The sequence below is a fragment of the Solea senegalensis genome, linkage group LG5 (assembly GCF_019176455.1).
Source record: "Solea senegalensis isolate Sse05_10M linkage group LG5, IFAPA_SoseM_1, whole genome shotgun sequence".
Classification (NCBI taxonomy): Eukaryota; Metazoa; Chordata; class Actinopteri; order Pleuronectiformes; family Soleidae; genus Solea; species Solea senegalensis.
The window spans coordinates 9,454,051-9,474,103 of NC_058025.1; the positions used below are offsets into that span (position 1 = coordinate 9,454,051).

The window sequence follows — 20,053 nt, forward strand, 5'->3', positions numbered from 1 at the left end:
CAAAAAAAAAACTTACCTACAAGATATTTGATCTTAAAAATAAACCACATAAAACACATTAAAGACAATAAAATAAGTAATAAGTGCGATGCAGGTGTTAACCGGTATGAGTTACCATGTCGATGTCGCTGATGCTGATCATCAGAGAGGTCCAGGTCTAGCATAAGATCATCTTCATCCAGCTCTGAGGATCCCAGGTTGTTTAACACATCCTGAAAATGAATAAAATGAATAATTAAAATGAATAATTCATAGACAAATGTAATAAAAGGAGTAATTTTAATAAACTCACAATATGCTTAAAATGTGTATTTCTGTTTAATTAATGCATGGGATTTTTTTTATTCTGAAGATCCAATCAGTCCTATCTGAAATAATAGTTAATATATGACAATAACAGTACATTATCAAAGTATGTACTTCAAAGCAATTCGGGTGGGCCATTACTTCCTGAATGAGTCATCAAGCATTAAGATTTCCTGCAAACTGGCCTGAAAGACAACGTTGTGTGTATCACTGCATCGGACTTTTAAACACGACCTGCAACAAACAGAGAATTCACAGTGGAGGTAGGAAATGAAAGCAACCATAAATGCTTTGGTGTTTTCTCTCATTAATATGAGATTGTAATGATGCAGGAGGATGAGACTCCTCTTAATTCAGCTGTGTTTCAAATGTCATGGCTGCCACCTGATGGTGATAAGAGGAAAAACCACTGCAGGAAAAAAAAAGGGTTTCCACAGGAATAACTAGACATCTGCAAATCAGTTGATTAACTACTGCTAGAGTGTGTGTGGGTGGGTGTGTGTGTGGTATTTATTTGACTTTTCTGGTATTAACACTGACCATGGTAGGAAGAGTAGTCCCAAAACCTGCTCCTAATGAGACAGAACCTAATTTCTGAGGATTTGGTCAAGTTTAGGGCTAAAATTTGAGCTGTAGTTAGGTTGATAAGGTATTGACTGGTTATGGTAAAGGATAGGGATAAGGCTCTGGTTAAGGTTTGGCATTTAACTGTTCATGGTAAAGGTTAGGGTTAAGGTTAGGCATTTAATTGTGATGGTTAAGGTTAGGGGAAGGAGCTAGTGAATGCATTTCATCAATGATGTGTCCTCACTAAGATATTAAAAACAAGTTTGTGTGTGTGTAAATGACTGAACTTAATTTGTAAAAAGAAAAACAAACATGATACAGCTGTGCCAAAAGTACACGTAAGAAATACTTTGCAAGACCATCAATAATTTTGTTGCTATGTCACACAACGTACACAAATACAGGTTAAGTTTGAGAACTCAATTGCCAACATGTGCTTTACTGTTAAAGTGCTTTGTGCAGGTTGCTTTCCAATTACTCTAATCCCCAAGGCAAGTGGCAAATAATATTTGCTAACAACTTAGCGAATTCGATTTTCACAGTGTACCAATGGGTAAGTGATTACAAAAGGTAAAAATTAAATGAACACCACAGTGTTTCTTTGTAATACACTGAATTGTTAAACCCACCCTAAAAGTCCAAATAGGTCATTTTAAACTCCAGAAAGTATTTAGAACTAGTTCAGGAAAGAAAAAAATAATAATTAACATGAAACAATCTTTTTCTTTAATAAAATCTGGGTGGTGCTGACAACGGGCTACCTTTACAGCTCTTAACATTGATTTAAAGAACTTGAATCCTGAATGTAATGTGCACTGAAAATGAAAAATCTGAAGTGAAGTATAAAATGGTGCCTGGAAAAATCTGGGCACCAACTCGATTCAGTTCTCATCACTGTTGTTAGAGCATGAAGACCCTAACGGCCACCGCATATTGATTCCCTCGGTTCTCAGTGAAATGTTTCACTATTCAACCACATCTCAGTTCATGCATGTCCCTGAGTGAGTGTGTTCGAGAGTGGTGTGTTAGAGAAATGGGAGAATGGTTTCCAAATGGTTAATGGTCTTTGTGAAGCCACTGCATGATAAATAACATTCAAGTGGCAACTGGTCGTGACGCCAACCCGTAGGATTTGGCCAGTGCCGTGTTGACGAACAGGGAGTTCAGAGGCATCGACAATACCAGCTGTTAATCACACTGGTGTCCACTCATACGTGCCGTTCTATTGTCCTCATGTAAAATTCAAGAGGAACCAAAAGTAGCGATTGAGATAAGAATATGTTTACTCACATTATAAATCAAGTGAGAAGTCAGGCCCCTTTTTGCAACCAGCAGAGTCGCCCCCTGCTGGCTATTCAGTATATTTTTACTTCCTCATTGACTTTGCAAAAAAAGCCAGAAGACGGTGCATTTTAATACATAAAGCATTCTGTAGCATCACATGACTATCACCATGACAATGTTCCCAGGGCAGTAAACATAAGACAGAGAAACCAGAGATGATTCTAAAGGTAATGCAACTGAACACAAGACCTTTTTTTTTTTTAGGTATAAAAGGTAATAGCTACAAGGCTTTGGAAAAGAAGTGAAGACTCATAATACTAGTGCAGCCAGACTTCATTTAAGGCTACATTACCCATCTTAATGTGCCCCTCTAACCAAAGAAATGTGCTCATATGATTTTACAACGCAAAGATGTCACCTTTTTACCTCGTTTATGTGTTTTCGGTCAGAATAATTCTTGAGTTAATAGAGATAATATCAGGTTTGAGTCTCATTAAATGATAGCTCCATATAGAGGATTAAATGCCAGGCAAAAAAGACACAGAAAGCACAAGAAAACATTTCAGACAATCGAAAAGCGACTTGTTCCTGTTCATACGCATGAAAATTGCACATACAGTCTATGAAAATTACATTTATTCAGTGCTTAGGGGTGGTAAATGCATTAAGATCAAGCGAGAGAGATTTTGCTTTGCAGCTCGATGTTATTGCTTCAAGCGATGGAAAATATATGGACTAACAAATGGCTTTCATTCGGTCTGAGCAAACACTTCATGGACAGTTGTGTTTACTTTGTAGCCTGAGGGAATAAAGAATTGAACAGTCAGTCATAATCAAAGTATTGCATGTTTGTTGTATAAAATCAAGGTTTTTTTTTTTTTACCTGCAAAGGGTCAATTAAAATCAGATAATGTTTATTATTCTTATCAGTCAAGAATAATCATTCATCTTCGAGCAAACATTCCTTTCATGTTCAACAAGCAACGTCATTTATAATTGAAAAATAGAAAAATACTAAATCTCAATGCTCGTCACTTGTCATATATTCACCAAGGCCATAAATTGGAGATACATAATCCAGCACAGGATTCATATCACGTATTGTAAGGTGGCAAAGGCTGCCGAGGCATAAAATATGACTACAGTCATATGTTAGAGTGAGATATCGGCACTTCCAACATGTCACATATCTAGACTTGACATGAAAGGGATCTATCTAAGATGTCGGCTTCTGGGACCCAACCCCTATTTGCAATCCATTAATACAAAAAAATAATATATAATAGTAGAGTAACACCTGTTTCAGGGGGGTCCTTTCTGGCTGTGTGTATGTCAGAATTAATGAAAAACACTCATAGCTGTTCTGTGTCATTGTTGACAGGCAGCAGATAAATGACTGCGACAGCACAAGATATTAAAAACACTGAAGCAGAGTGCACACACTTTCAAGTACACAACAAACACTGTCCAGTTAAATATTTTGTGCACAAGCATAAATGAGCAAGAATGCCTGACTTTTCCTCAAAAATGAGGATTTCTTTGTGTTTGAGAGACACCTCGAACAAAGTAAGAGCAATACTTTTAATAATCTCTGAAAAACTGGAAAATTGCTTGACAGGGAAAAAAATAACAAAATCATTACATCAGAAAAAAGGCACTTGATTAAATCATGATTGTACCAGGCGACCTAATTTTAAACCCACCTCTTGAAATTATTTCAAAAAAAGACTAAGGAACAAACTCCAACTCCATGAATGAACCAACATGGCCTAAGACATCCAAGGACAGTCATTGTGGCTTTTAGCCTTGTGACTGTGGGTGATTAGAAGTTCCAGTAAATTAAACCAAACCTTGTTTCTACAGCAGACACAGTCAATCCCTCCTGGAGGGTACGAGTTCAACAGACACTCTTTCCTCTCTGATTGCTAAAGAGCCACTAATTGACTATCAACTCAATTCTTCCCAGGTACAATTACTATTTTACTTGTAGCTAGACTGCTTAGTGCTTTGGAAAACAAACAAGTTGGAAGTCTTAACCTCATCCCCTTGAACTATTTGCCATATTTAAATGTACTTAGTTTTTTCTAGGTAACAAATTAATATTCTTGTTTTTAATAATATTGGTGCTCTTTATTCGACACCATTTTTGCCTCATTTTGCCACAATTGCCAACAGTAATAGTAATAGATAAGTCATAAGCTAAAATGAGAATTTCATCAACTATAACCCTCACTGTTAATTGGACCATGTATTAGGAAACATAGCCTCAGAGAAAATTAAATTTTAAACTCAATTTGATTTCATGAAAATATAATAACAGTTACTTCTTTTTTTTATGATATTTTACAGCCACTGTGGGCAGTCAGGAGTCATATCCTCATGTTTTTCCCTTCTGTAAGACTGATACAAGGGGAAAATATGAAAAGAAGAAGCACTGTACATTACAAGTGTCTCAGAAGCCCGCTTCAATTGTTGATACGCATAAGTAAAGTAAAGTGGAATGAAGTTTAACCAACTAGCCGTGTAGGCCAGTCAAAAAAGTGTTTCTGTCATTTGCTACTGAACATAATCACCGTCACTCTGCCACGCGATTATCACACAGCTGTCATTGAGAGACTTGTGAGTTCCATCACTGAATATGCTGGTAAAATAAAAGTCTCACAGCTTCAAAAGAGATTCTAAAACGGAACAATTACAATTGCGCTGAACAGCCCAAGCAAAGGCAGCCTTCACGGCTTCACGGAGATTCCTCGTCGTCCATATTGCGCAAATGAGTTATTTGTATTTGCAAAGCAAATCTGTAATTGCCTTGTGATAATTATAAATCTGTCTCAGATGTGATGACACGGCAACAATGAAGCATATTCAAACGGCACAATGTTTGTCATTGGAGTTCTTTTGTGTGTCTGTCGCTGTGTGCAGGTGCCCTGTCACACAGGAGTCACCCGCATTGTATACACAGAAACAATGAAGTTCTGTTCAGTATTTTTGTACCCACAGTAACTTTAGTTGTGCTTCCATATACATGATAAATGATATGATGTATGCATTGGATTGTAAGGCCCACAGCAAATGTTTTAGTGTCACGCTGCTTTTTTCATAAAGTAAAAGTGGCTTCTGAAAACCAACCAACTTTTATCAAGCATGAAGTTTGGAGCTTCATAAATTCATATGCTCTGTATGGAGGCCATTCACGTGCAACATCTTAAGCGTGGAAAAACACGTGGAAGAAGCCAGATTTGTCTTTAACCAGGGTGCACTTAGGGATGCACTTCCATCGTGTCCAACGATACAAGGCAACCAAAACTTGGGAGCTGCTGATGACTGAAGCCGCTGAATTAATTAAACCATTAAACAATGAATAGAATCAAAACGGGGACAAATGATAATCAGCACTGCATTTCCTACCCCAGCAGCTTTTCTGCTCCATGCGTCTTGGTGAATCTTTCACCAACTGATTCAGGAGCTTTATCTTGATGACAGAGTTTCAGAGTTTATGTCAGAGAGGACAAAGACCAGGTTGACCAACTTCTTTGTCCCAGAAGTCATAAGATGCTCTGAAAGCACTGGCTACTAGAGCTGCAACTTCTGTTGATTATTTTCTTCATTAATCGAGTAATCGTTTGGTCCATAAAATGTCAGAAAATGTTAAAAGAAATGTCAGAGAAATGAAGAAAACATTCACATTTAAGCTGAAAACAATCAGAAAATCTTGTTTTAATCATGAAAAAAGCTTCAAACCGATTAATCGATTATCAAAATAGTTTATGATTAACTTAGTAATCGATTAATCGAGTAATTGTTTCAGCTCTTCTTTGGCTACAACCAAAGAAGTTGAAATAGTCTGATGCTTGAGTCCATTTGAATCTACTTGTGTCACCGCATGTGAACAGCCCCTAGGTGGCCGCCTTTCGATCAATAATCCTGAAAAAGAATTTTCTACATTTTTCTACAATATGTCACATGCACATAAAGTCTTTCTTAGTATGTAGAAATGCGCCATGTATGTCTTTGCTCAGTGCAATCGCTCAGTCAAAGGCTTTTGTTTTGTTTTTAAAAATGGTATCGACTCAAACCTCCCCTTGAGCTTTGTGGTCTGTGTTGTAAGAAAAGCAGCTCACACACAGCAGCCTACCTCCAGAAACAACAGAGGATCAGCACATGCAGTGTTTGTGAGGCAGAAGAAGCTTACAGCCAGGATACAATTTAAATGCTGCAAATGCCTGGAGCTGTTTTTCAGAGTACTTGATGGCTTTATAGCAGCATATATACAAAATTACACATTTAAACTTAAGGAACTTGAGTTATGCCAGTCTAAATCATCACAAATCATATTTCATTTGGTTCTCTTTTACATGCATAAATGAATAACATTTGTTAAAGAGATGCCAGAGAACCCTAAATTTACACCAACTAATTTAATTCACAGTGAGTGAAATATACAGACACTACTTTTGCGATAGCTGCAATGCATAGTCCAGTGTACTATGCTCAGAGCCTGCTGGAACTATCATCATTGTAGTTTTATGGCCAGAGATGTGTAGTACATTGTGTACTGGGTGAGTTTGGGAAGGATACTTAATCATCATGTATATGATAAGGCAGTGTGTTCACCACCGGTTACACTTGCAGCCAAATACAGTTGTTTTGGAGGTGTTTTTATGAGCACACTCATAAATGGGTGGTATGGGAAAATGCAGCACATATTAAGTTTCTTTGCCCAACCAATCTTTGAGAATGACAAGCACCAGAGGAAGAGATACGAGAATACTGAAGTGGCTACATTTCTTTCTCAAGAAGCCAAATTCATTATTCCTGTGATATTCTGCCCCACATCTCACCTACAAGCACAAACTGCCATGTGTGTAAAGTTTTAATGGTGTCCAAGGTATGTGAAAAAAAACTCTTCGAGGTGATCAAAGCTGCCCAGAAACATATTCGTATTTGCCCTGTCTAGAGGACTTGCCCGTGTGAAAAGATTCTGTACAAATAATGGATGTATAAATCACGAAAGTCACAAAAAAATTTCAACCTCAAGACGTACCAGACTCCCCAGCTTAGACGACGAAGAGTTGTGTCTGTGTTTGAGCAGACTGCATCCCTCCACGCCCGGGGCATCTCTGTGGTTTCCATGGATACGAGGCCCACCTGCCCCCTCAGACGAGGAGCGAAGACGCCTTTCCATCCGCATCACCTCATGGTAGGGACTGACACTGCTACACACAGAGGCTGGAGTGCAAAAGAAAAAAAAAAGAGAAACGATTAGGTTATGTTTTTACACATGAAAATATTTAATTACATTAACAATAGGTTCTATTTCCTGCAAGGAATATACTTTTTTTATTTTCACAAAACACATTTGCAAAGCAGCTGTTATTCAAACAACATATGCGAGGATATTCACTTTACCTTTTATGAAGCCTTTCAAGCATAATGCTTTTGTAAACCACGATTGCAATGAAACAAAACTGAGGACTCTGAACATTTAAGGACAAGACTACAGAATATGTGCGAGTATGTGAATGTCTACTGTCTTTTCTTTATTCTTGTTTAATTACTCTATATACTCACAAAATTATAAAACTGCATTTGTTTTTTTACAGGCCTAATGTAAGACATTGTACTGTATGCATTATTAATGTTTTTACATTAATCACTTTATTTATCCAGTCCAATTTTATTTATAAAGCACTTTTACAAGCAACACGGTTGGCCAAACTGACTGACTCACTACATAATCTTGGATGTTACCCCTCAAGAAAACATTGTGTCCTGTGGTTCACAAAATGTGAATAAATGTGCTCATGTGGTTTCTTATAAGTGAGCAAATAAAGATAAAAGCAAATGGAATAAAAAAAGCATTCACACAGACACATCATCACCACTGCACAGCAAGACAAGTCCGTGTCGCCGATGAGATAAAATACCTGGTCAGCCATTTTCAAGGAGCCGTCATCACAAAAGGAACGTCAGACATGTATGAAAGCCAAGTTTATGTCCGCCTGCGTATCAGTGATCAAGCAGCATCTGCCTGCTTCTGTTCCACGGCTCCTGCTGCACACGTGCATAAGGCCGGGTTCACACTGGGTCTTGAGAGATTATTTTCTCTTTTTAGAAAAAGAACCCGCACCTATATTTCAAGTGTGAGTTGAACGTAGCCCACAGCAAAAATAGACAGTGAAAGTGATCTTTCACCACAGTTTCCTCCATCTGTCACATATGTCATAAACACAACGCGTTTTGTTGGAAAGCACAACCTAGCAGAACATTTAAGTTCATTTAAGTCCATTCTTAATTAACAAAGCTTTTAGCATATAGCACGGACTTGCACGGTACAGCTCGACTCTATTAGCAATAGTACCTGGTACTTTTTTAGTACCTGCTCTGGTGAGGTTCTAAGCAAGCTGAGCCGATACTAAATGTGATGTTGACAGACTGCCGGCCACAGGAAGAGTGATGAGCACGACACCCGACACAGGAATCACAGGATCCAAACAATGCCGAATTGTAGATCGGTAAAGATCCCAAACATTTAGCAAGGAAATTTCTAAAATATTAATATTTAACAGAGGAGTCTGGTGTATTTAGCGACAGCACTGCCGAAAGCCGGCGACCGTGAGCCGCATCACAACCCCTTCTGCCGTGTTTTAATTCAGTGGCCGTGTCAGACAAGAGTCTGTGCTCCGGTCATGCAGGAAGTACTGAACTAATCTTTTTAATTAACTGATTCTAATGATGCAGTACACTGAAATGAAATGCTTGTCACTAGTTTGTGTTTGTGTCGCATATAAAACAACGTCACATCATTTTCATGCAGCTTTGCATTGAGGAGGTACAGTAGTAATGGAAAATTACCCAACCCGTGTAGAGTTGAGCCATGCCATACTATGTACTGTATTTAGTTGAGTACAGAGGAGTATTTAGAATATTTTCAAGTATGTTCCATGTCAGACATAGCAGAAGCAGCACAGCAGCAGAAACACACTGCACACCCATTCAGCATAAATTCGGCACAAGTGTCTGAGACTTGTTTACATTCAGTGTCATACCTGCATGTGGTTTCCTTAAGTGAGATGATCTGGGTTCATGGCAGCCGCAGAAGCTTCCTCTTTCTTGCATGGAGAGTGTTTTTCTTGCCCTTCTGTCCGGTTGCTCTGGGTTGGAGTGACAACCCTCACTGCGTACCACACATGCCTCGCTCTCACTTGTGGTCTCTGCGAGGCTCTCCTTCACCACCTCCTTCCGCTCATCTGCTACTGACACCTCTTCCTTTGCTTCCTTTCGCTCCTCCTCCCTCTCCTTCCTCTCTTCCAGTGATTGTTCCAGCAGAGGTAGGCAGGTTACAGCTGTCTCTGGCTCTGAGAGGGAAATGGCAGTCTCATAATCTGTGTTGTTGGCTGTGCTGGTGTCGAGAAGTAAGGGTTTTTCACTGCTAGACTGTGCTGGATCGACAAAAATCTGAGGAAACAAAAACAAGTTATTAAGTAGTTGGAAAAAAAAGCCTCTTTTGGGCCAAATAGGGAAGACAGCTCATTTCATTAAATAGGTGTATATTTGTGTTTAAACAGCACAGTTTTGCATTTAATCTTCAATAGTCTAGGTTTGTTTGCAACTGTTAAACTGAGTCCATTTTTCCTTTCTAGAGTTCCCTCCTCTACTAGGAAATAAAACAGAATCAATTCTTTGACGGTAGAAAAGTTGAGCTCAAAGGTGGAGAATATGGAGGGCAGTGTGCAGACACGTGTAAAGTCTTTTCAATAAAAGGATCTTCCATGCTCAGTACTCAATTTTTATGCTACATTTCACAGATTCCCCACAGCAGTCACAAATATTCTTTTTTTATGGTTTTTGTTCTTGACATCTAAAAGGTGATTTTGTCTATCCCTGAAAGGCAAGTATTACAATTTTCAGTTTGTATATTCAACATAATATAGAACGTTTTTGGTTGTGAACTATACAAATATATCAAAATCTGAATAAAATCAAGTATTCTAGTCTGAAATATAATGTATATGTATCTACACTGACTGGCCTATGCAACCTCAAAGCACCTTATTATTCACATAGACAACATTTTGAAAATGCTGACTCAGCATACCGAACTAAAAGGGTAAAAAAGATAGGAACACTACCTGAGAGGTAGAGATGACTGTGCTGCAGTTCTCTGGAGCAGGTGGAAGGTCAGGTGGAGCCATGTCAGTAGTTGGTCCTGGCAGAGGCTGAGACTCACACTCAGGAGCAGCAGGAGATCTGGGGCTGGGTGCTGGCAGAGCGTCCGCCTCAGATACAGAATCCTCCGTGATGGGTATGAACTCTGAAGGTGTGATGGCCGTAGTTCGGTCCTCTGATATCAAAGGGGACTGGAGAGAGCTCTCACCACCACCACCTATCAGCTCACCTGGCCATGACCCGGGAGTGAGCTCTCCAGCCCCCGGTGTGATGGTGGTGGAGCTCGGAGGTTCCAGATTCACCTCTGGAGGTCTGTGGTGATCCGAAGTGCGGGAGAAGCGGTGGTGAGCCGAGAAGGATTTCGGCAGCAGCTGCTTCTTTTGGCGTGAGGACTTCTTGTTGTTAGTACCAGCACTGTAGTCATCAAGGAACCCAGAGTCATCACCCTCATTTGCCCCCGAGCCAGTGATGCAATTTATGAACACATTGCGATTGGTTGTGGAGGTGGAAGAGGAAGTTTTATCAAAATCCTCAGTCTGGGAACGAGAGATTTTCTTTTGCCTGTGGCTGCCAAACCCAAACGAGTGGCGAGACTTGGAGCGTCCGCCACCGTCACTGAACCCTGTTGACCCCGACGCTGGTATGGTCTGCTGGTTATTTCCATTAGCGTCAGTGTCCTGTGTCACGGAAGGTGTGAGGTTTAAGTTGACTGGCTGGACACGCGGATCGCTGTTTCGCTTAGTTGTGAAACTGAGAGATGGAGTGCGGAACAGACTCCGGCGTTTCCCGGTGCTGCCGGAACTGGAGTTTGTGCTGGAGGGCGAAGAAGTGTGGACGCCATTCCCTACTCCGCCTGAAGACGGAGAGGAGGGGAGAGAGTCCTGCCTCTTGCTGCTGCTGCGGCGGAAGATTGGCAGGCGGGACACAAGTGTGGAGCGACGGGAGCCGGATTCACCCATTGAGAAGCTTCAGGCAGTGGGGAACTCTGAGGGAAAACAGACATACATATTATTTAAATGGAAATTAAAACAGACAAACAAAACTTTATTAGTATTAAATTGTAGCTTCATGTAGTAATCTAATAACTGTGATATTCATGTTTTTGGCCATGCAAGAGTGTGGCACACAATTATAATCTGAGTTATTTTTCCATTAAGCTTTTTGAAAAATATGACCTATAGAGTGAAAGGATTGTGAAAATTAGCCAATCATCACACTAAAGAGGCTGGAACCACAGAGAAGTTACCGTTTTGTTGAAATAAACAAATTAAATTATTCACTTGTTTTCAAAAGCTGCAGCAACAACTGGATCTTAAGCCTGCAGCTCTTTCAATGGCATGCTTTTAATGCACATGTAAACAAAAACAGTTCACCCTGCTGCTGAGAGACTCCCTGTGAGGTCTGCATGATCAAAGATTTTCAGAAAACAACCTCCTAAAAATATATATATTTATATACAAAAAGCCAAAACCTATATTAATTCTTATAATAAAGAAGCCAAGATGATGTGCAGTTCTGGTCCAGCCATACATGATAAGAAAGAATGATAAGATGTGTGGACAGAGAGAGAGAGAAACAAGCTGAATGTGTTCACTTGGCTAATATTTGACTAAAACATTGTCAATGACACACAGTTAATATATAATGACCATATACATAATTCAGTCAATTTCTAATGTAAAGGAAGATTGTGCATACCTGTGATTAATGCAGTTCTAAAGCCTGGAGGGTAGACTTCCCTTTCACATGCCACATTGTACAATTACACCTTTGTCTGACAGCTAAATCATAAGAAGACAGAACTGACCCACAGGGAGAGACTAACAGAGAGAGCAAATGAAAGTGAGTTACAGAGAGTGAAATGTCAATCAGACTCACCGCAACAGAGTTACAGTGTGCAGTAAGGAAGGACAGCCTCTGATAGAGTTCTACTCTATGTTGTGAAAAACAGAGAGCTGCAACTAGGGATTCTTTTTTCAGAATCGATAAATCTGTCGATTATTTTCTCAATTAATCGAGTGTTTGATTGGTCCAGAAAATGTGGAAAAACAATGTCGGTTTGCCCACAAACAAAATTGTTTCCATTTTAATGTCTCTCTGTCAAATAGAGCAATGGAAGTAGAAAACATTCCAATTTAAGAAGCTGAGAAATCAGAAAGCTTGTTCTAATTATTAAACAAAACCTCTTAAACCAAATAACCAATTATCAAAATAGTTGACGATTAACTGAGTAATCGGATGAATCGAATAATCCTTGCAGCCCTAAACATGTGTCTGTTTATTAGTGAAATAGGTTTTTTGAATGAAAAAGAATGCACAAGTGGCGCACATTTTAAAAGACTACAATGGAATGAAAATGAAAAATTAAGGGGAACCACTGATGTCCAAGAGTCACTGAGGCATGTCGAGCCTTAATTTCCTGGTGTGGCTGAGCCGCATTAGCAATATTAACAAGCTGCCCTCTAACCTGCACTGTCCGTCTTTGAGAATGGTCTACGTTGACAGGCAGCAGGTTTGTGTCTTCAGTAATTTTACTAAACATCAAATAAACAAAGCCACAGAAGCAAAACTCTGACAGTAAGCAAGCTTCTCAGTAAGTGCACTGCAGAGTTAATGCCTCACAGAGTTGACCAAAGTTCCACACATTGAGTCACAGGTCATAGGGAGACATTCATTTTGATGAATACTCACGTTTTCATTGTTTTCTGAGATTAATAGGCCTTAGAGCGACTGTGTGGTCCTTGTAATACTGACGAAGCCGCCTCTGTGAGGCTTTCTGAAGAGTCTGCCTTTTGATCTCTGTCTAATAAGCTTACATTAACACTCTTTACTGAAGTGGATTATGAGCGTGTCACCTCCTTGAGAGTAAATTTGATCAAGTCCTCAATACACAGTGATGTACTTCCTGTTTTCATATCGAGTTACCTCAGTCGAAGACAGGGCAAGGTAGTAGCATTCATGGTAGTATCATAGAAAACACACAATGCAGAGTGCAGCTATAATATTCTCTGTTTCTTCGGGATCACTGCGTAAAATGACGTACTAGGGCTGAAAATAATAATCTCATAAATAATTAATATTTTCAGAATAAAAGCCCACAAGTTTCGATTCACTGCACAGCCCGATGACGTACACATGAACAACCTTGCAAAACACATGTGAGACTTGCTTTTAAGACAAGCCAGCTGCAGTAATGCTGTTTACTTTTCACACTACAACACAGCCATTCCACCAGGTCAAGGTTCTCTGATCTGGCTCATGCAGACGGTACAATCATCAGCCAACTAATTCAATAGAGATTAAAACCGATTGAGAACACCACTGCTATTTATCTAACCTGATAAACCTGGGCCAGTGAAACGCTTTCAAAAGCATAACAGTGTCAGACTGTCCTGAGTTCTGCAAATGCAAGAACATTATACACTCTTATTTTTCTAACTGAGCAATTATTATCTTGTGAATAACTGTACAAACAGCCAAATGCAAACATGCCATCCTACATCCATTAAGGTATAAAGTACAGGCTACTTCCCCATGTACTCAGTCCAGACTAAAGCTTAAAACAAGAGCAACACTAAAGCTGTTGTTTGCATGCTCTCAGCTCATTATCTGAACATGAAGCAAAACTGCATTTGCAAGAGAAGCTCACCCTCACCTCAGTTCCTCTTCCATTTGATCCATACTGAAGTTGATTATGTTCCTCTAGTGAACATCACATTCTCTCACCGAGTCTCAATGATGTACTGTATGATGAAAATATGTATTCTGTGGATAATGGGGGCGGGACTAGATAAGCTTTTGCTTCTCCCGCTTTCCCTTTCGGTTATGTGTATTGTGTGAACTACACTAAGATGATGTGTGATAATAAGTGATCTAACTGACATGACAGAAATAAACATATAAATGAATAAATAAATAAAACATTGGACCATATAAAGATGTTTAGCTTTATTTTTGGAAACTGCAGGATTTCTTTTCTTACAGACTCAATGGAACATCTTTGTTTCTTGCAGTAATTATTTTAAATATGTTTTTCGAATGAAAAACATAATTGAGAATAATGATGTAAAAATCACAATTCCCTATGATATCGCGAATCATATCGCAGTCGCGATGCCTGTCAAAATAATTGCAATTGGATATGTAAAATCGTATTTCTGGGTACAGCAAAATTACAGTACAGCAATATTTTAACCGTCATGAAGACACGTTAAAAGAATTCAGCTGCTTATCCATCTTTGCAGACCAGCGGTTTATGGTCTGAGAAATAACACAAAGGACTTTCCTTCAGAAACACAAAATAGTGCTGTGCCATTCTATTTGTCTACCCCCACTTTTTAGTTTAAAAATAGGAAAGTAATGGATATTCCCGAAACAAACAAAACATAAAATATGCTGGTAATGCTGTGTTTTGAAATCAATAGCTCTATGGAGTTCAGAGGCAGCCCCCTGCCATGCTCCTAATGATCACACCATATGCCAAATAAACCAGCATAGCTTGGGTTCCTTTATTGCTGCAGTGCTGTGTAGTTTCTGTTATCATATACACACACCCTACAGCTGCATTCTAAAATATTTATACAGAGTAATATACCAGTGGGTCAGTGTGTGAGTCCAGCCTCAGAGCAACTTCACACTGATACATGATAATCTGTCAGTTTGATAGGATAAAAGATAAAGGGTGTGTGTGCGGTGTGCATAACTGGGTGTTTCCTATAAAACTGGTTCTTATGACATGCATTTATTACCAAATTAACCACTCATTACAAGCAAACAAAGCATAATCGTTTTTAAGAAGAAGAAGCAAACCACAAAACAACACTGTACTGCTAACTGAAAACTAAAATAATAAAAACAGATTTCTTTACTGAAGCTTCCACAGTCGCCTGGTTGCAAATTCAGTTTCTTGAGATTACATTAAAAACCAGGAACTGTCAATATATCAAAAGACTTTTGAGACGGTGAGCATTTTCACAGAGAAACGCTGATCTAATGTCATCAAAACAACGTGTCCTCTGTAGTGAGACATAGATGTACTGTTAGTCAAAATACTTAATTAGAAATGTATGCACAAACAATGGTAATGTGGATATTATTCCAAAACAAAACTGCTCCTGTAACATTTAGAAATCAAGGGAAATGTTTTCCAGTTCAGGAAAAACAAACATAAACAGCATGTTACAATACAGACTTAAAAAATTATGCCATTTGTTAATACGGGTACACACATCATTGACATAATGTAGCTCCTTACCCTAACCTAAACCATCACAACTAAGTGCCTAACCTTAACCCTTACCCTAACCTCAACCCAAGTCTAATCCAAACCTAAAAAGGTCTTAACCCTGAAAAAGCACTTTAAAGTTGTGGGGCACAGACAAAATGTCCCAATGAAAATAGGTTTTTACAAAGATATAAATACAAGTGTACACATGCGCACATACACAAGTGTGTTAAATCTGTATTATTTTTGTTTCCACTTATAATGACATTTCCTGAAGGTCATTGAACACATCTTGATGTTTAGTGAGGATAGAGGGCTGTCAGTCAACTAAGGGCCCTGTGTGTTTCCTGTTTTGTATACAACAGTTATTTATAGGAGCCATCATCTATGGACAAGGCCAGTTGCATCAAGTTTCATCTACTTATGCAAACTTTAGGAGAGTCTAAAATACAGACATATACAACTTCCATCCATCTATCCATCTTCTACCGCTTTATCCTCCACATATGGGTCGCTGGGGGCGCTGGAGCCAATACCAACTGACGTAGAGCTAAAGGCGGGGTACACCCTGGACAGGTCGCCATTCCATCACAGAGCCACATAGAGACAAACAATCAATAACAACTTCTGGAATGAAAACAACTGTGCCAATAGAAACACCTGCTACTAGTGCTGTTAACAGCACTAGCCACAATCCTGCACTAAAGGACGCTCCTTCTGTCTGGGTTTGCAGGGGTGTGTTTATTAAAGACATTTTTAAATTCATATTTACAGCTCCAATCTGGACCTTCTGTTGCTGCCCTACAAAAAATAAGTAATTAGTTTACTGAGTAATTACACTGCCGGCACCTTTGCATTACAAATGCCTAAGACTAGGGCCGAAACGTAAACAATCTTTTTCTTTGTTTCAAAAACTTCTCCGTAAACACAGCATGATTTCAGGGAATGTCCACACGTGTGCTGTGTGCACACTTTTTTTTGTTAAATAAAGCTTTATTCCAACGTGTATACATTGCAGTGTATACAGTCACAGAAGCATAAGAGTTAATGAACCAAGCCAGGGAAAAAGAAGGAAATAAAGGACAGTGAATAAAAGTGATCATAAAACGAACAGACCAATCTCCAAAGAGGAGGGTGACGACTGCAACAATAAACAATAAAGACAGCAGCAGTGACATTGTTTGCCTAAAGTATTATTGGTTGTCTACACAAAATGCAAGGGTGACATTTTGAGATTACAAAAAATAAAGTTTCTGTGTGGATGAAACGCTGATATGAGAATACAAAAAAACTTTGGCAGATTCACCTAGACTCGTTTTCTCGTGGACAGCCCACATTACAGTTTTAAGATCATATTTTTTGCACTGATGAATATGTTGCTGGGCCACAGGGTTGGAGTAGTGGTTATCACTTTTTGCCTTTGCAGCAAGAAGACCAAGGGACAAGGGCCTTTCTGCATGGAGTTTGCATGTTCTCCCCATGTGTGCGTGGGTTTTCACAATCCAAAAACTTGCAGATTTGCTAAATTGGACACTCTGAATTGACTGTAGGTAAGCATGAGTGGTTGTTTGTCTCTATGTGGTCCTCTGATGAACTGGCCCCCGCAACCCTCATGTGGAGGATAAAGCGGTAGAAGAAGAGTGAGTGAGTTGTACTTGATATTGAAGACATTATATTGTGCAATATCTATTATGACTATATCACTGCCCAGCCCTGCATTCATTTATATCGAAGTTGCACTACAGTTTTGAATTGTTGGCATAAGTGAATGGAATGGTCAGACATGAAAAGGTGAAATCTTAAACATCTAAATATTTATCTGGGTTTTTTTTTTTTGTTTTATACCAGTCTGGGTGTCAAGAGCAATTGGACAATGTGAATTTCACCCATGGGGGATCAATAAAGTGTCTGCCTGTCTGTCTGCCTGTCTATCATCACCGATCAAAATCACAACAAACAATGGGCCTTAGCGTGACGTTACTGTGTGGTTATAGTACAAACAGCAGTGTTAACACTCGGCCTGACTGCGTTCAATTGTGTGCACAAGTAAACCACAGTTTGTTGTCAGGTTATAACGTTTGAATGAGATGAAATGCAAGAGGTGTGAATGCCTGCAGCAGCAGCAGCAGCAGCGGCGGCAGCGGGACACGAACACCAACAACTGTCAAACACAGGAGCAGAGCCTCGAAGCCCGGCGAAGCTGAACGCAGCCTAGCTAGCTGTTGATCCGTACACTGACACTCTCACACTGCGTGGAAACCCCGGCGCTACAGCGGCCACTGCGACATTTTTCCCGGTTCTACAATGCGATGTATCGCTATGAGAGAGAGAGAGAGCCTCAGAGGTCACCGCAGACCTGAGGTTGAGCTCCAGCCGGGAGCAGGCTAACGAACACCGCCGTCCGACAACAACGTTCACGTTACCTTCAACGAATCCCAGCGCGTCCAGCAGCAGCGAGGCCGCCGCTCAGGGCAGAGACAGCTGAATATGTCCGGTGTGTGTGGTCATACGTGCTGTTATCACCCACACGAGGGTTTCTGTGGCTGAGGTAGCACCTCTTCTGTGGCACTGACGGTAATATTACACCTCAGTGACGTGGAGACTCTTTTCCTCCTTCGTCTCTTCCGCGTTGCATCGACAGGCCGCGCCGTGACGTCGCTGCGACTTCTCCTCCTCCTCCTCCGCCTCCTCCTCTCACAGCTCAGCATCCCTCAGCAGGTGCATAGCTTTCACCATCCTCTCACTCACATGTGTTTAATACATTTCAATTTAAAGGTCTAGTGCCAGGGTTCTCAAACTGTGGTGTGTGTACCACCACCTTCCTCTGTGAGGAAAATCAGAAATACTGTTCTACTCTACTATAACAGGGATTTTGATCGGAGTGCATAGAAAATTAAACAAATACCTAAATAATAATAATAAATGAAATAATCATCATTATACCAGTGTCTGAAGAATGTATGGAGCCCCAGACATGACATAGGGGGAAGAACACAGGAGCTCACAACCAACAACACCCTTTCTGGTATGTGAAGGCCACTGTAGTCACCTGACGCAATTGAGAAAGGAAGGATTGAGTGAAGGAGTCCTTCATTTCTAGACTTCTGCAGTCTCACCATAAGATACACCAATTCCTAAGACACTGGACCTTTCAGCAAACATTGGAAATGAGTTTACCAAGATATCGAGATCACTCGGCTCACCACAGAAGAAGGGCAGATACAAGATACATACACTTCTCGTCTGCCATTTCTGAATGTTTTCTATGAAATACAGAAGCTGGTGTGACATTTCATTTGTGATTTCAAAATGTCGTTCGCTATTTGCAAAAACTTTTTCCATTGCACTTTTTCCCATTTAACTTTTATTGACACACCAGCTTTTCCATCTCCCTCAAGTGTGTAAAACCTTTATGTAATATTAAAAGATTTTTTCTTTTTCCATTAAGTTTTTTTTATGTTCAAATTGAAAATGTGCATAAATACATGCCAACAGAAACCAGAGACCAGAGAACAATTTACACATTGTTTGGTTGTGACTGGAGATAGTAGAGTAAACATTTTGTTGTCCCATAAATAAAAGTCCAAATGAAAAAATCAATACCAGTTGGTTGAATGTGAAATACTGTCAGGCATCTGTATTAAAGTAAATACAGTTACAGTCAATAAAAGTTGATATGCCATATCATAGCACAGCTTCAGCATTGTTGTGCTTATATATCATATAACATATATATCATATAACCTCTGAAAATATTCAGAATATGGCAAACAAGATTTAATTTCAACTGTAGTAAATCATATTCTTATTTTCTCACTCCTCTCCAAACAAGAGCTGTAAGAACCACATAAACCTCTACTTCAAAAAATACAGACACAAAATGATCCCTTTTAATCATTTTCTGTCTATATTGTGGTTAAAATGGACTTGGGGGCCCCACAAGCTCATAATACCAAAGCAGTGGCCATTATATCTGCTTTTCATGCAGATATAATCGTTTTGACAGAACTACCTGTAAGCACTGAACTGACACTCTGCATGTTTTTTGTGGTGTTACATTTACACCCCATCTTACACCAAGTAGTCTCTAATTTTGTCAGTTTTAAGAAGCTTTTAGCAGTGCGTTACCCAGAATTGGGCCCTGGGTAAGTGCCCACTTTGCCTACACTGTCTCAACACCATTAACAGTCTGTTTGTCCGTAACGCAGCTGTGTTAAAACCACAAATGAATAATATTAAAGAGACGTGAGAGTTTTAAAAACACGCCAGTTTTATTTGAGGACATTCCCACACAGAAAAATTAGTACAGCATTTCCAGTAATCGGAGCAAACTAGAGCATTTCCATCTTTACATACTACACGCACAGAAGTCTACCATTTACACACCACATCCAATCAATCAGGAGAGAACGAAAACTGACATAGATTAGACAAAATGCACTAATTTAAAGCTCTGGAAAAAAAAATAATAATCTACCGTTACTGAGAACAAAGGAAGACAAA

At 39.5% G+C, this 20,053-nt stretch overlaps 1 protein-coding gene across 3 annotated transcripts in view; it reads right to left on the reverse strand.

Annotated features, from left to right (window-relative positions):
* The window catches only part of ccser1 (coiled-coil serine-rich protein 1), a 117,994-nt gene extending 99,803 nt beyond the window's left edge, over window positions 1-18,191 (reverse strand). Inside the window, exons 1-5 of one of the 3 annotated variants that reach the window (XM_044025198.1) lie at window positions 17,974-18,191; window positions 10,290-11,311; window positions 9,207-9,615; window positions 7,202-7,386; window positions 116-212 (exon numbers count right to left, since the gene is read on the reverse strand). In XM_044025198.1, the coding sequence (XP_043881133.1) occupies window positions 116-212; window positions 7,202-7,386; window positions 9,207-9,615; window positions 10,290-11,285 (1,687 nt within the window). In that variant the 5' untranslated portion in view covers window positions 11,286-11,311; window positions 17,974-18,191. Of the gene's footprint in view, window positions 1-115; window positions 213-7,201; window positions 7,387-9,206; window positions 9,616-10,289; window positions 11,312-13,017; window positions 13,084-17,973 lie in introns of those variants that run through there. The other 2 variants (XM_044025200.1, XM_044025199.1) reach the window with 2 other exon arrangements.
* Between the last annotated feature and the right edge of the window lie 1,862 nt (window positions 18,192-20,053).